Source organism: Bidens hawaiensis, unplaced genomic scaffold (assembly GCF_021521415.1).
Source record: "Bidens hawaiensis isolate Kalapana, Puna unplaced genomic scaffold, B.hawaiensis_p1.1 tig00009828_1, whole genome shotgun sequence".
Classification (NCBI taxonomy): domain Eukaryota; kingdom Viridiplantae; phylum Streptophyta; class Magnoliopsida; order Asterales; family Asteraceae; genus Bidens; species Bidens hawaiensis.
Genome location: NW_027491736.1, coordinates 699577 through 714307, shown reverse-complemented (window position 1 = coordinate 714307; position 14731 = coordinate 699577). Strand labels below are relative to the sequence as shown.

At 36.9% G+C, this 14731-nt stretch overlaps 2 protein-coding genes across 2 annotated transcripts; both read left to right on the top strand.

Annotated features, from left to right (window-relative positions):
* Window positions 1-1061: 1061 nt before the first annotated feature.
* Window positions 1062-9073, top strand: LOC143533698 (topless-related protein 4-like). The gene is made up of 22 exons (XM_077028391.1): window positions 1062-1141; window positions 2545-2703; window positions 2793-2979; window positions 3065-3194; window positions 3326-3375; window positions 3841-4006; window positions 4122-4231; window positions 5270-5413; window positions 5504-5599; window positions 5682-5777; window positions 5899-6020; window positions 6149-6374; window positions 6452-6616; window positions 6702-6830; window positions 6918-7046; window positions 7149-7250; window positions 7680-7859; window positions 7947-8075; window positions 8173-8268; window positions 8362-8550; window positions 8649-8815; window positions 8890-9073. The coding sequence occupies exons 1-22, from the start codon at window positions 1062-1064 to the stop codon at window positions 9071-9073; spliced, it is 3036 nt and encodes a 1011-aa protein (XP_076884506.1).
* Window positions 9074-11667: 2594 nt separating this feature from the next.
* Window positions 11668-14184, top strand: LOC143533697 (phosphatidylcholine:diacylglycerol cholinephosphotransferase 1-like). Its single transcript, XM_077028390.1, has 4 exons — window positions 11668-12063; window positions 12809-12946; window positions 13791-14064; window positions 14174-14184. Exons 1-4 carry the CDS (start codon window positions 11668-11670, stop codon window positions 14182-14184), a joined length of 819 nt encoding a protein of 272 aa, XP_076884505.1.
* Window positions 14185-14731: the final 547 nt, after the last annotated feature.

Sequence of the window (14731 nt, the reverse complement as noted above, 5' to 3'; positions counted from 1 at the left end):
AAACATATACCTTATAAGCATTTCAAACTTGCAACTGAATGCAAACAATCTGAGCATTTAAACTTGTAAACACGTAAGTCCGTATACTTGTAGATTCGTAAACTTGTAAACACGAAAGCATGTAATCCCGTAAACCATGCTGACGTGTAAACTTGTAAACTCATAAACAAGTAACTCGCAAACATGCATATAAACTCGTAAACAGGTAAATAACAGATTTCATAAACCATTCGTAGAATAACATATGTAAAACATTTCGAAACAATTTTAGCTTTCAAAACATATTTTCAAAGCAGAAGCTTCATGAGTAAATTTAAATTCGGAATCGGATGCCCGAACGCCAAACGGCACATATCAAATGAAGGGGTATAGACTATCCGTACCTTAAACGAAGACCGGGCTACTGAGTTAACAGAGTTCGGCTACACATTCAAGAGATCCTACAATATTATTGTATATGAAAATTATACTTATTAGATTCTGATGGTGGTATTTTGATTTGTTTGTCCATAAATTGCTAGAGGAAATCCGTTAACCTTTATTACCAAATGGTTGTTTAATAGTATTGGTGTACAAATGGATTTATTTCTCGTTTCCTTTAGTTCACCGATTATAAGTTAAACCATATTTGTAAACTTTATCATTTCATATACATGAAACTTGTATATATGTTATATTATATTTAGAAAAAAATGTTACAAACAAACACTATGACCCTCCACCAACAAAGTTTCTTACCACACAATGAACCTAACAGCCGCCATCCAATAGTTTTACACTGACAGCAGCTCTGCCGCGGCTCAACCACCACCGTCATGTCTCCACCGCTCCACCTCTCTACCGCCGCTAAGCACCACTACCACCGTGATCCACCTTGATCCGTCGTCTTAAACTAGCCAAACATCACCAGATCTGAACAAAAATTGACTCACTTAATTGGAAAAGCTGCGAGGGCCGTCAATATACACGTTAAATTGAGCCACACGAGGTTTGGAGGTTCGCCGGAAATCGTCGGCCGGCCATTTGAACCAACGCCGCCACCTACAACTTGCAACAACACCATGGCGCACCCACTGGATTCCTTCATGAACAACATCGTGCCATATAAGCTCAATTCCATCGATCGATTTGGGGGTTTACGGTTTAATTGATCGATTAGGGTTCTTAGATTCGTGTAAGTAAAAGAGATGGGATGAATTTTTATTTGTTTTCTATTAAAAGATCTGGAATGCCACGTAATCCGTCCACGTAATCTTTTTTTTTACACCTCGATGGGCCATGTCAGCAAATCACTAACGGAGTTAAGTGGTCCGTTTAAAACAAATAGCCCTATAGTTGGTACTGCCACCGGACAACTTTGAAGTTGGGACTACTATTTACCAATAGGACATAGTTGGGATTATTTAAAACAAATATTCCTTTATTTATTGGTTAACGAATCTTCTAAATGAGCTACTGGCTAAATTTATCATATCGGGATACATTTGCCTTTTTATACGGGGAAAACCCTCACCTAAGGCCAACGCTCGTGACCACTCGCTCAAAGGCACGACAGTGTGGTGAGGTAAACACGTTCAGTTTAAGGATCCAGCTGGTGAACGAACCTACTCTCTTAGTCTCTCATCATCACCCGGTGTCGCTAAACTAAATGATGGGGGCAATAATCGAACCTGAATCACATAAAACACCAAGTCTCCCACCCCCTACCACTCCACCGCCAGCTTATTGACATAAGCTTTTTGCAAGGTCGTTCTTTTTTAAGTCTCAACATTATTAAAAAAATCCCCTTCTTTTAGATACAATAAAATTGGTATACTTTAATATAAACTGGTATTTATCTAATTTAGGTTCTCAATCAAATTATAACGACCTGATATTACTATTACTATTAATAGACATTATAAGAAAAGCAACAAACAAAATAATAATAATAATAATAATAATAATAATAATAATAATAATAATTAGTAAAAGTTGAGTAAAAGGAAAATGTTTGGTTTTAAAATAATTTGATGTTTGAAACTTGAAAAGGAAAAAGTTTGATTATATATTTCCCTCTTGAAAGGCAAATCGATGTTTTTTTAACTTTGTGTTTTATCATCTTTTGGTGTTTGTGTTTAATAATAATAATAATAATAATAATAATAAAAATGGTATGATAGTTATTATTTTTTCTTTTGTTATTATTGTTACAATTTTGATTTTAATGTTATTAACGTTTGTATTTAACCACTAGTTTGGTCTAGTGACAAAGGCTTATGAGTAATTACATATTAAAAAAAGTAAAATGAAAATTATATTCATATAAATAATAGCAAACCAAGTTTGCTAACAAAATAAAACTAATAATACGAAGCTCAAGCTCGAGTTTGTTTGAGCGAGACTCACTTCAAACATTAAGCCGATCAAAAATAGTTTACACTTTACAGACGACTCGACTTGTTTACATCCCAATATCAAGCACAAGTGCATACAATAATTATTTCACACACTTGTTTAACATATACTTAATTAATCACGTGAATGTAACACTTTTGATATCAGGCAAAATGAACAGCTGAGAACTTACATAGATAATAAAACCGAAAGAGCTAAACTGGTTCAAGAACTCAAGAATCTGTATGAAGCAAACCCGGAATTGCACGAAAAGCGCAAGTTTCCTACTATGGATCACGGAAGGCTGCGGTTATTAGTTAACCAGGGGTAATTAATTAATATTACTTGCATGATGTTAACTTCTACTGTTTTGATCAATGTGTTAATTTATAACGTTATATGAACAATGCTTGCAGCCTAAACTGGCAGCACAAACTATGCAACAACCCGAGTCCTGATCCTGACATCACAACGCTCTTCGAGGATCATGTTTGTGAGCCGTCACAAGTTGTCCCGGCTCCAGCTCCAGCTCCAGAACAAGCATCGGTGGCTAATAATCAGATAATGCGTCCTATTCCTAGACGTGCAGCATTCTTGCATCCTGTATATATATGCTGCTGCTTAAACTCTTTTACTTACTTTTAAAACTGCTAATATTAATGTTTTTTTAATGATTTGGTTGTTGCAGGAGTTTCATCCAACCGAACCATCGCTCTTTCTTCATGCGTCTAGCAGTCAAGGGTCGGGCAACCCACTGTCATTGACTCCAGTTCCTGCTTCTAGAGTTCTAGTTCGTGCTACGCATAATACTGGATTAGGTAACCTTGCTTGTTAATAGTTTGATAGTTTCATTATAGCTATTTACTTAAATTTAATTTGACATGCATTTTTCTAGCTAATTAAGTGTCCCACTACATTTAACAATACATTAAGTAAATGTTAACTGCAGATACTCAGCTTCACACAAGGAGAACAAGGCATTTTGAGATGTTGGATGAGGTATATATAACATATATAATATATAGACCTTTTATTGCTGGATTAGGTGTTTTTACAACGAAAAAAGTGGTTTTAGGTGACTGCCTAAATTTTAAATGCTTTTAGGTAATTTGCTATCTCAGATAGCGGATTATGAGGACACATCAGCTAACTTTTCCACGTGGCAGTCCAAGTCATCCAATTGTGAGTGTGGAAGCCGCTATCTCAAATAGCGGATTACACAAAACACCATTTTTGGATGATGACATGGATTGCCACTTGGAATTAGCTGATGTGTCCTCATAATCTGCTATCTGAGACAACAAATTACCTAGAAGCACTTAAAATTTAGTCAGCCACCTAAAACCGCTTTTATTTTTGTAAAACCATCTATTCCAGCAAAAAATCTAATATATATTAGACATTGAGTATTCTTTTCAGTTTTCATACCCTTAACTAATTTGCTTATGTTATAAACTTTTGCAGGCTAGAGATATTCCCACATCATCGACCGCGTGCCCTGCAGCTCAGAACCATCTATTAAACTCTCTTCCCACCGACGACGTGCCCAATAATGTAATTTCAGTTATAAATCAAGGATCAGAAGTGAAAACCATGGATTTTCACCCTAAGTACCAAACTCTACTTGCAGGCCAGTTCTTTGCATCTTTATAAATATATATCTTTGAAACGAATAATATTTATATATAAAATGGGATTTTGTATATTTGTATCATTGTATCATTGTATGTGACTTATAATTTCAGTTGGTACGAACACCGGTGATGTTACAATTTGGGAGATTGCTAGCCAGTTGCAGATCGCACATAAACAGTTCAATGTATGGGACATTGGTGCATACATAATACCTCTTCAGGTATGACACTGAAGAAACACTAAGTGAACCCTGGACAGATTATAGATAATCTGGGGGTTAAGTAATGTTTCCCACGGATGAGGTCCAGCAGAGAAGGTTGTTCTTCAGGGGACCTGCAAAACAGACACCGTAAGCTCGTCACTGAGAAGGGGGGGTTCCTCCTTGTGACCACCCTCCGGCGTGAGAATCAGACTAGATTGCTCTGAATATAAGTGTATATTAAGAGATTGCTAGATAAGATTGAGATATCAGATGATGTCCTTACCATTCCAAGGTGTTGGAGTATTTATAGCCGAGGGTAGGTTTCCAAGCAGGTACAGCCGGCTGAATAGTATTCCTGTTCTACCAACAGTGGACTATGCACAGGCCATGCTGGTTGGTGGATAGGTTACGGCCAACAGTAATAAGGTCGGCTGTATACTGTTCCTTTACTGCCGGCTACGCACTGTTCCACCAACTGTAGGCTGCGCACGTCCCCTCGTAAGGGTTGGTGAGTAGGCAGCGGCTAATAGTGACAAACAGTACTAGAGGGTGCTCCTCCTCGTATTGTTGTCGGTGAGCTGTCACCCTGTGATTGGTTCATGGGCTGCTCTGGTCAATTTGTCTGTTCCGCCCATACCTTAGTAGGTATAGTACGAAAGACCTTCTAGAAGCATACGGACTGGCTCACTTGGGCGGGAGCATTCCCGCCTTGCTCATTCCTTCATGTGACTACTGAAGTAGCCAACACCTTGTGCGTGTAGCCTTGCTGTTAGTGCGGGTAGCCTTCCCTGATGGCTTGTATCCGCAGCTGCGGGAACAGGCGGGGTACTTCACCATTGGGAGGCTTTCCCTGCGGGTACAGCTGGCGTACGCGTAAGGTTCTTTGAGCATGGTGGGTCCTGCTGGAGCAGTTGGTCACTGCGCAGACGTCCCTGTTCTAGGTGAGTCTTGCGGGTCCAACTGGGCTCTGCTGGGACCTACCTCTTCAGACACTTTGACATGAAAATAAATAATTACTTTGTAACACTTTTAAGTCATTTTTTACATGGTGTTCAGTTTTTTTTGAACAATGAATGTCTTACTATGGTCAACCGCGTTATGTGGAGTCCTGATGGCCGTTTCCTAGGTGTTGCGTATTCGAAACATATTATACAAATATATTCGTTTCGCATTGGCCATGATTTAGAACAGCACATCGAGGTATGTCATGCTATAAACTTCATAACTTAGTTTAATGATATCTTATTATCTTTTTTTTTCTTTCTTTAGTTACTAACTAATTTCATACAGATCGAGGCTCACGATGGCTATGTCAGTGATCTTGCCTTTACCGTTCGAAACCAGAGCTTAATAGTCATAACTTGTGGAGAAGACAGACTTGTTAAGGTTATATAATGACACAACAATAAAGCTTATAAAAGTATAAAACCATGAACTGTGCCTTTAACTAATTCTTGAATTTGTGCAGGTTTGGTATGCTGAAACCGGTGCTTGTTTATACATCTTTGCGGGTCATGAAGCGCCTGTAAGTTTTGTGTGTCCACATGTTAAGGAGAACATTGAGGTATGTGAATATCTTTTTCAATATCAATCTTCTTAAACTCGGTTTTACCTTTTACGTTTGAGTAATTAAAAAGACACTTCTGTTTTTCTTTCTAATGTGAAGTATTAATTTATCTTATTAGTTTATCTTTTCAACGTCTATCGATGGAAAGATCAAGGCGTGGTTCTACGATGATCCACTTTCGAAAATTGATTTTGAAACCCCTGGTTTTGTTTCCACCAGGATGGCTAACAACGGAACAAGGTATTGCCTTTTATTATTTAGCTACGCATATGTGATATGTAACATATTAACATAACAGAAAAATAACAGTATAACCGAACAAATAACTACCAGTAACCACCACTAACTGTCAACTGTCAAACTCGTAGATTATTATCAAGTTGTTCGCGTGGCATGAAATCATTTCTTGTCGAATGGAACGACAGTGAACGCAACGTCACGAGAATATATAAAGGCATTGGGAAAAATTCTGCTATCGTCCCATTTGATACAGCTGGCAGATTCTTGGCGGCTGGAGATGAATATTGCATTAAGTTTTGGGACCTTGACGATGAACACATTTTATGCCGCACATATGCAGACGGTGGATTACTGGTAACACCTTCATGAATCTTTTCAAGATTTTCCATTTACCAATTCTTGCATAGCTCATTTTATTAAATAATGTTCAGGCTTCACCATGCCTTCGGTTCTCTAAAGACGTCACACTATTGGCTGTTTCAACTTATTCTCATGGTGTGAAAATACTTGGGAATGAAGAAGGCATTCAGTTGGCTGAATCCATTAAAGATCATCCAGTAGAAGCTCTTAAACTTGCTTCTGAAAAGGCTTCTAAGGTAATAATCTGAATATCTGATCTATTAATATGTGTAAACATATTACATTTATATAAAACTAATGTTGTATTACATGCATGTATAGCATGCTGAGCAGGCCTCTATAGTCACTGCTGCTGGTGTTAATATTAATGTCGCTACCTCATCATCAGCAGGAACAAGCACAGGTTTAACTCCTGTTAGACGCATATCGTTTCCTGTTATGCCTGCTGCAGTAAGCGTATAATGCCAATTAATATCACTACATTAATCTTTTATATTTAACTAACTATTAATCAACTTGCTATGAATTAATATTCAGAATCTGGAAGACCAGATTATGTCAGATGCCATAGTTGAGCCTCCGGTTGTACCAAGCGGACCGAAAGAAATCACTGACCCATCGCAAATTTGTTCCCTCAGACTTCCTGATACTCTTTTACCAGTTGAGGTAAGTGTGCCTTATTTTCCAACCTTAATGAGCATATTATGTAATATAGTTTTGTGAATTTTGTTTAATCCTTTTATTTTTTTTTTGTGGATATTTATTTAGGTTTTAAAAATTGTGCACTATGGTGGTGGCATACTTGCACTTGCTTATAATGCTGTACACAAACTGTGGAAATGGCCGAAGAATGGCACCCAAACCGCAAATGTACTCAAAAAACTCATGATATAATTATTAGTGGCTCCCGTTAAACATACGCCACCACTTTATATCCAGACACCATGCATCACCTATACGATTTGTATAGGTTCAAAATTTTGTCAGACATCATTGACCGTTAAATACACGAGCCGTATAAATTTATTTGAGTCGTGTAGGCCTGTACGAAGCATATAGGGAGGCATATAGTTCTTAAATGATGAATTATCTATCAGGGTCTATATACGGCTCGTATATACCTATATGAGGTGTATAAACAGGTCGAACCTCAGCTTTGGTATTTTCTTACCATTGTCGTGCACATTATAGGCCTATACGAGTCTTAAAGGCCCTGGCCGGTGTCTGGTTATCACATCCCTTATTAGTTTCTCACTCAGGGTTCAACTAACAACTGTGTTTGTTTCATTGTTTACATAGGCAAGTGTTGATGTGGCACCACAACTGTGGCAGCCTAGTAGAGGCATCTTGATGACAAATGATATTAAAGATGTTAAATTGGAAGACACTCTTGCTTGCCTTGCAGTTTCCAATAACCATGGTTATGCTGTGTCATCATCAGGCGGGAAGATATCGTTGTTTAACTTGATAACTTTTGAGGTAAATTGATCATGATTTCATGTTTTTTATTTATTTATTTTTTGTGATTTCATATATTGATGCTAGCTACTTTCTTTCCTGTTGCAGACAATAACAACATTCTTGGCACCACCGCCTGCGGTCACAAGTCTCATTTTGCATCCTGTAAACAACAACATGGTTATTGCTGGAATGTTAGATGGCTCTATAGTTGTCTACAATGCTAAATTTTCCGAGGTACTGCGTCTCTCAATGAAAACCAAATAGTTTGTGTTAAAAATATATATAACTTTTGATAATATCGTTTTGTTGTGTAACGATTGCACCTTTATAGGTCAAGCAGAAGTTAAAAGGTCACCAAAAGTGTGTAACCGGCCTCGCATTTGCCGTTGAAAGAAATGCCTTAATCTCAATAGGAACCGACGGCCAGGTAAATTACTCGCATAAGAACTAAGAAGTCTTGTATTTTTTTCGTTAAAATGTTTGTCTGATTCACTCATATATATATGACACTATATTTCAGTTATGCGTGTGGGACGCCGAGAGGTGGAAGATGTTAACAAGCCAATTCATAATGTTTCCTGCTACAAGAACCAACAACCCGCAAGCACCAACCCGAGTGTACCTCAACCCGGCCCAGACACACTTCATGGTTGTCCATGAGAGACAGATAGCTGTTTTTGATACACTTAACATGGATTCTTGTATTAAGGTACATTTAAGTGTTTAACTAGTAACCATTTCATAACTTCTAAATTTTAATAATTAAACTAAAGACATTATATTAAAATATTTTTATCTTGTTGCTAGTGGGCCCCTCAAGCCACAAGCGGGGCTATAACAGATGCCGTTTATTCATGTGATGGTGAATCGATATTTGTGTGTGTTGAGGATGGAAGTGTTTGTATCGTTGCAGCTAATACTGTCGAGTTGAAGTGTCGGATAAGTTGTGCAGCGTATATGCCATCGAAGCGAAGGTATATATATCGTCGTGGTGACAATTTATATATATATATTTCTTATGTAACATGATGAAATTTTATTTTTGCAGTGCGGTAAGGGTGCGTCCAAATTCCATTTCTGCCCATCCGTCTAAGGTGAACCAATTTTCATTGGGCCTTTCAAACGGTGCGGTTTTTGTTATCGAGCCACTTCGCTCGAACAAACAATGGGGTGATGAGCCACCCCCTACTAACACTAATCCCAGTTTGCACCAGGCAATGCTGGTGGATTGATTGGAAGCATGCATGAAGCTGTGGTTGTAGACTAGTGACGGCCCAACCATCTTGAAGGCCTGAAGCGTAGAAAAAAATCAAGGCCTTTACCAGAAGTTAGATGAAATTACAGAATTTATAAACTCAATTCTTAGAATTTATCGAGCGATTATCGTGTTTCGCATGTGAAATTACAAAATTTTCAATTTTTGTTTTGAATAAGGTGTTTGATTTAGAAGAAGGATGGCTTGTACTTCAACAACTAGAACAACATATAATATTATTTTAGTTTTCAGTTATATGGTTTAAATATGATTTTATACATATATATATATATACACATATATATATATAAATATTTAAATGTTTTAAACGAGGCTCTATTATATTTCGGGGGCCTCAAGCCCGAGATCCATCTGACATTATATAATATATTGTTCCTTATGAACAAAACTGCTTTGTAGTTCAATATGTTCAATCAACATCGAGACATGAGACTTGACATAGATGACGTGAGCTAAGAGGTTGGCGAGATGTTTACATAATAATAATAATAATAATAATAATAATAATAATAATAATAATAATAGGGCCCACCCTGTTGTAGATTATGAACTTAAATTTGTTGTTTGCTTTATGTTTTCTTTGATAATGGACTGTGTTAAGCGTTCCTGTTTTTCAAGTTTGTTTTCTTCATGGTGTAACTGGATATTATGAGGCTCTGAGCATCTACAACAGGCTACGCAGTCCGAGGTCCGGATGATGTGGCAAAGGAATAGACTTCGGGTGATCAACTTCCTTGCTGTGGAGCAAGTTTGTGGAGATGAGGTTTGTGAAAACAAACCTGCAAGAAACTTGCAAGGTGGGCCACCCTCTCTATCTATCTCATGTATATATACATATATTGATAAAAGATAGAATACAATAATCCTTAACGTATATTAACGTACAAAAATACCTATATTCATGAAATTGATCCATGAAATCACATCACAAGATCTCGAAATCGTCAATATATATCAAATTAATCATCGATTCACCGAAAAAAACAGATTTAGATCGTTGATCGATCAATTTTTACTTTTCTTCACGAAAACCGTTTTGAGTGTATTATGAATTTCTTGAGCATTGTATTTTGGCTTTGAGCGTTTTGTTTTTGCCTTGGGCGTAATTCGCGTACGTTTTTGTACGTTAAGGATTATTGTACGATAATTACTTAACCCTACACATACAATTATAATATTTTTTTAATGGGTTTTTGAAGGTTTATTATTGTTGTAGAAAAAGTGAGGGCTTTTGAGAAAAGTTTGAAATATGATGTGGTGCTTATCTATGGGTTTTTAATGGGTTTTATGAAGTGGCTCCAAAGTCCAAATGACGAACCGATGCTTTAATTTGAGTTTTGAACTTCCAGTTAACAAAAATTAAGCTGGTTGGGTCACTATTTCGAGATTAGTTTTGTATCAATTGACTTGTATCCTCCTTACAATCAAAAGTCCTAAAACATTAGTTTGAAATTAGGATAAAACTTAACGCTGTTTTTTTTAATGAAGGTCCAATAAGAGTAAATTTTTTAAAAGTTTGATGTTTCATATGACCCACATTCAATTCTTGTCCCCATCATTTAATTTCAGCAGCACCAGGTGATGATGTGAGACTATAGGGCCGGCTCTAAGGGTGGGCGACGTGGGCGTCCGGTCGGGGCACGTTTTTTTTTTTTGACACAAAATTTTAAAAAAATTCTCGATGTTATATATATATAAAATACCCGAATGCTTATACTCTCTACACACACACTTTTTAGACCCACTTTTTTTAAATTACCCGAATACTTATAGGACCAATAAAAACTGAAAAAAGCTCATTACTTTTAATTAATCAATAAAAGTTAAATAAATAAAAAAATAAAATAAATAGGCGGGATAACAACAACGTCAACTTCGAACACCAGCAGTCACGGTAGCATCTGCAAAAATGACATTTTCAAAATTGTAGTTATTGAAATCTTATTTACGAACCATAATGCCCCAAGAAAGACTTAATGGGTTGGTGATGATAGCCATCGACAATGAAATATTAGAGAGCACAAACTACGAAGAGTTGATTCACCAGATTGCTATTGCCAGGAGAGCTTCACAAATCCTCGGTTAGCTAATTAGCCTATTTCATATGTCATAAACTCGTTCTAATACCATTATTTTGTTAATTGCTATGTTTATTGCCAAAATTTTAATCGTTGTTTAAAAAAATTGTTTACATTCTTTAGTACGTTAAGGCAAATTAAGGGGCATAACTTTTCCAGCTCGCCCGGAGCATGTGAATTCTCAGGGCCGGCTCTGTGAGACTAGGCGTATATTTGTCGTTCACTAGTTGGATCCTTGAACTGAACGAGTTTTATCTCACCACACGGCAATGCCTTCGAGCGAGTTGGTTTTTCCCATATCAACAGACGAGTGTATCCCAATATGACATGCATGAATGTCCCCACTTGAGATCTGAAACATATTATTCACTTCACATCACCGCACGCTTTCTCACGTACTATGAAATCTCCGCCACTCACCACCTATAAATACAACCACCACCTTCACATTCCACTACTAATTCCGGCCACAATGAACGGTACGGACAACAACCTCCACCAACGTCCAACACCACAAACAACCACCATATTCAAACCTCTTAACACCATTTCCATTAACAACAACTTCAACCTCAAGAATAATAATAAAAATAATATTTCAAACCCAAAGACACCCACATATCCGTCCTTAATCGATGCTTCGGTTTTACGATGGACGAAAACCGATGTGTTCGACGTGTTCAAGTACCACCCGGTCCCGTGTTTCTTTGCGGTTTCGTTTTTGTTCTTCATGGGTGTCGAGTACACGCTTCGGATGATACCGGCGTCCGCTCCACCTTTTGATATCGGGTTCGTGGCCACCGGGTATCTACATCAGGTCCTTGTTGCTTGTCCTAAGCTTAACACCGTTCTCGCGGGGCTTAATACGGTAATACCAGTTATTATGACGTTATGTTATGCTATGTTAAGGTGACACCATCCTCATTTGATTTCATACCATCAGACGGTCATTCACAAAACACTCAGAAGGTCGTTGATAAAAATAGTCAAAGTTTGAAAAATTATTGGACTTATAATTCTTAAAGAATTTGTTTAAAAAGTGTCGGAAAACCGTGCCACAATTCGATGAGGGTTTTCCTGACATGCACATTGCGTCGGAAATGGTGGTGTGTGACGCTTTTCAGATGCGTTTTTGTGTCACAAACCTATCAGTTTTCTAGTAGTGAGCCACACTGTGAAAATCATTGGTCTGGATGGCCATGCTAACGATAGACAGTTAAACTTTGATTTTTTTTTTGTCAGAGCAACCATTTGTCTCTATATGGATGGTTGTTTAAAGCAGTGTGATATTAAATGTCGACGATGTGTTTCCGACATGCACATTGTGTCGGAATTGTGGTGTGTGACGCTTTCCAACACATTTTTGTGTCCCAAACCAATCAATCAGTTTCTATCAGTGGGTGAAACTTTGAAAATTATTGGTCAATCATCTGTGTTGACCATAGATGGTCAAACTTTTTTTTTTCCGTCAAAATAACCATCTATTATCTATCTGGACACAATCTGATTGAAATAAATTAAGGGAGAAGGCTCTGATAAATTTGATCACATGCAAAACAATTCTAATGGAATATTAATTATTAATCGAGTATATATGTTAATTTGAATGCAAGGTATTTGTGGGGATGCAAACGGCGTATATAATCGGGACGTTGGTGATCGAAGGGCGGCCGAGAGCCACCGTGGCTGCGCTGTTCATGTTTACATGCAGAGGGATTTTGGGTTATTCTACACAGCTTCCTTTGCCGGAGGTATATATATATATATATATATATATATATATATATATTTCTGTCAACCTCATTAAAATCTTGCATTTAACTTGTACAATCATGAAACTGTTTCAATTATTAGTTGTGTTAATTATAAGTTTTCTTTTAACACTTTTAGAAAAGTGGACATGTTATTATGTTAATGTAAGTTTTAGAAATATGGTTATAGAGAAGTAATAAAGTCTAGAGAGTTAGTTATATACATAACTAACTTTACCTAGAGAAGACCAAAAATCATTGTTTTAACTTATACGTGTCAAAACTCTACCTATAATTTCATTATATGATTCTTGTGAGTTGGGACTCTTTAGTTCAAAACTGAAATAATATAGTTTATGTTTGTATATATTTTAGAAGGGAATATCACTAAAACGAGCATCTTGACCGATAAGTTTATAATACCCTTTGACTTTTAAAAGTTTTTAATCAACTATTGTTTATTTGACAAGCTTAATTTCCTTGGCGCAACAGAATTATTCTCCTACGCTAGAAGGAAATTTACGCAGTAGCGTACCAAGTGGAAGATTCTAATTAGCTAAAACAAGGTTTTACTGGAAAAAAAAGGTTGAAATAATATTTTTATAAAATAATTTATAAAATAAAAGGTCAAAGGCTAATTTGTTCATTTTATAAATCAAAATAACCATTCCGAGAGCATTCACATCTTTACATAAGTTTATGTAAGGAAGGTTTTTTTTTTCTAATCTAAATCACTGTTTACAAATACTTACATGATTTTTTACTTAGAAGTTGTATCTATATTAAATGTGTCCTTGCACATATATGCATTCATAACTACAATTAAAATTTTGTACATGGGCAGGGGTTCTTGGGTTCGGGAGCAGACTTTCCGGTAGGGAACGTGTCCTTCTTGTTCTATTCTGGTCACGTAGCAGGATCCGTGATTGCATCACTTGATATGAGAAGAATGCATAGGTGGGAGTTGGCCTTTCTATTCGACACCTTGAACGTCTTACAGGTAGTGAGGTTACTAAGCACCCGGGGACAATACACCATTGACCTAGCCATTGGAGTAGGTGCGGGCATGTTGTTTGATTCCCTTGCCGGTAAATACATGAAGAATGCTATGGGGCGCGGTAGTTTTGAAGAAATAATACACCATTGACCTAGCAAAACCGATCTTACTAATCATGAGCTCTTCAATGTCAAATTAGCTGTTAACATTTGGATATTTTGTTTTTGTAGAGAAAATATAGAACCTTGCAATAGTTTCTTTAAGGTACAACTAAATTTTATTTTGCTTATAAAAAATTGGAGATGATGTGGCATACCTTGATTGTTTGGTGCCAAGTGATCAAGTGATGGTTTTGGGCAGTGCCCCATCCCCCCCTTAGACTATTCGAAGCGGTGCCGTGCAACAACATAATATTGAAACTTGCAACTTTATGTTCGTAACTTTTATTCAGTTGAGTCCACATTGTTTCGTGCATACACCGAGTTTTCGCGAGGAAATTCCACTACTTGTCAGTGAGAAAGTTCATTCATTTCTATGGCCATAAATATAGTTTATCATGATATTTTTGATAGAGAAGACTTTTATAGGTTTGGAGATTACATTAGTTCTTGCAAATTACTTTAATTTAATTGTGAAATTTATGTCATTTATAACAAATCAAGCAGGCTTTAGGCCTTCAGGTTGGGTTAAAAGAAACAGAGCAGGCCTGCTTAGGCCTTGTCTTACTAAATGGATACAGCCCAAAATATAGGAAGACTTGGGCTTCCATCTCTTTGGTGTTGGGCTGT

Bases quoted from the DNA above. Each gene is read 5' to 3' on its own strand.
- LOC143533697 (XM_077028390.1), top strand. From the start codon at position 11,668: ATGAACGGTACGGACAACAACCTCCACCAACGTCCAACACCACAAACA. The intron at 12,064-12,808 runs GTAATACCAGTT...TTTGAATGCAAG, and splicing joins TTCTCGCGGGGCTTAATACG to GTATTTGTGGGGATGCAAAC. The intron at 12,947-13,790 runs GTATATATATAT...GTACATGGGCAG, and splicing joins CACAGCTTCCTTTGCCGGAG to GGGTTCTTGGGTTCGGGAGC.
- LOC143533698 (XM_077028391.1), top strand. From the start codon at position 1,062: ATGGCGCACCCACTGGATTCCTTCATGAACAACATCGTGCCATATAAG. The intron at 5,778-5,898 runs GTATGTGAATAT...TTATCTTATTAG, and splicing joins ATGTTAAGGAGAACATTGAG to TTTATCTTTTCAACGTCTAT. The intron at 7,251-7,679 runs GTACTCAAAAAA...TTGTTTACATAG, and splicing joins ATGGCACCCAAACCGCAAAT to GCAAGTGTTGATGTGGCACC.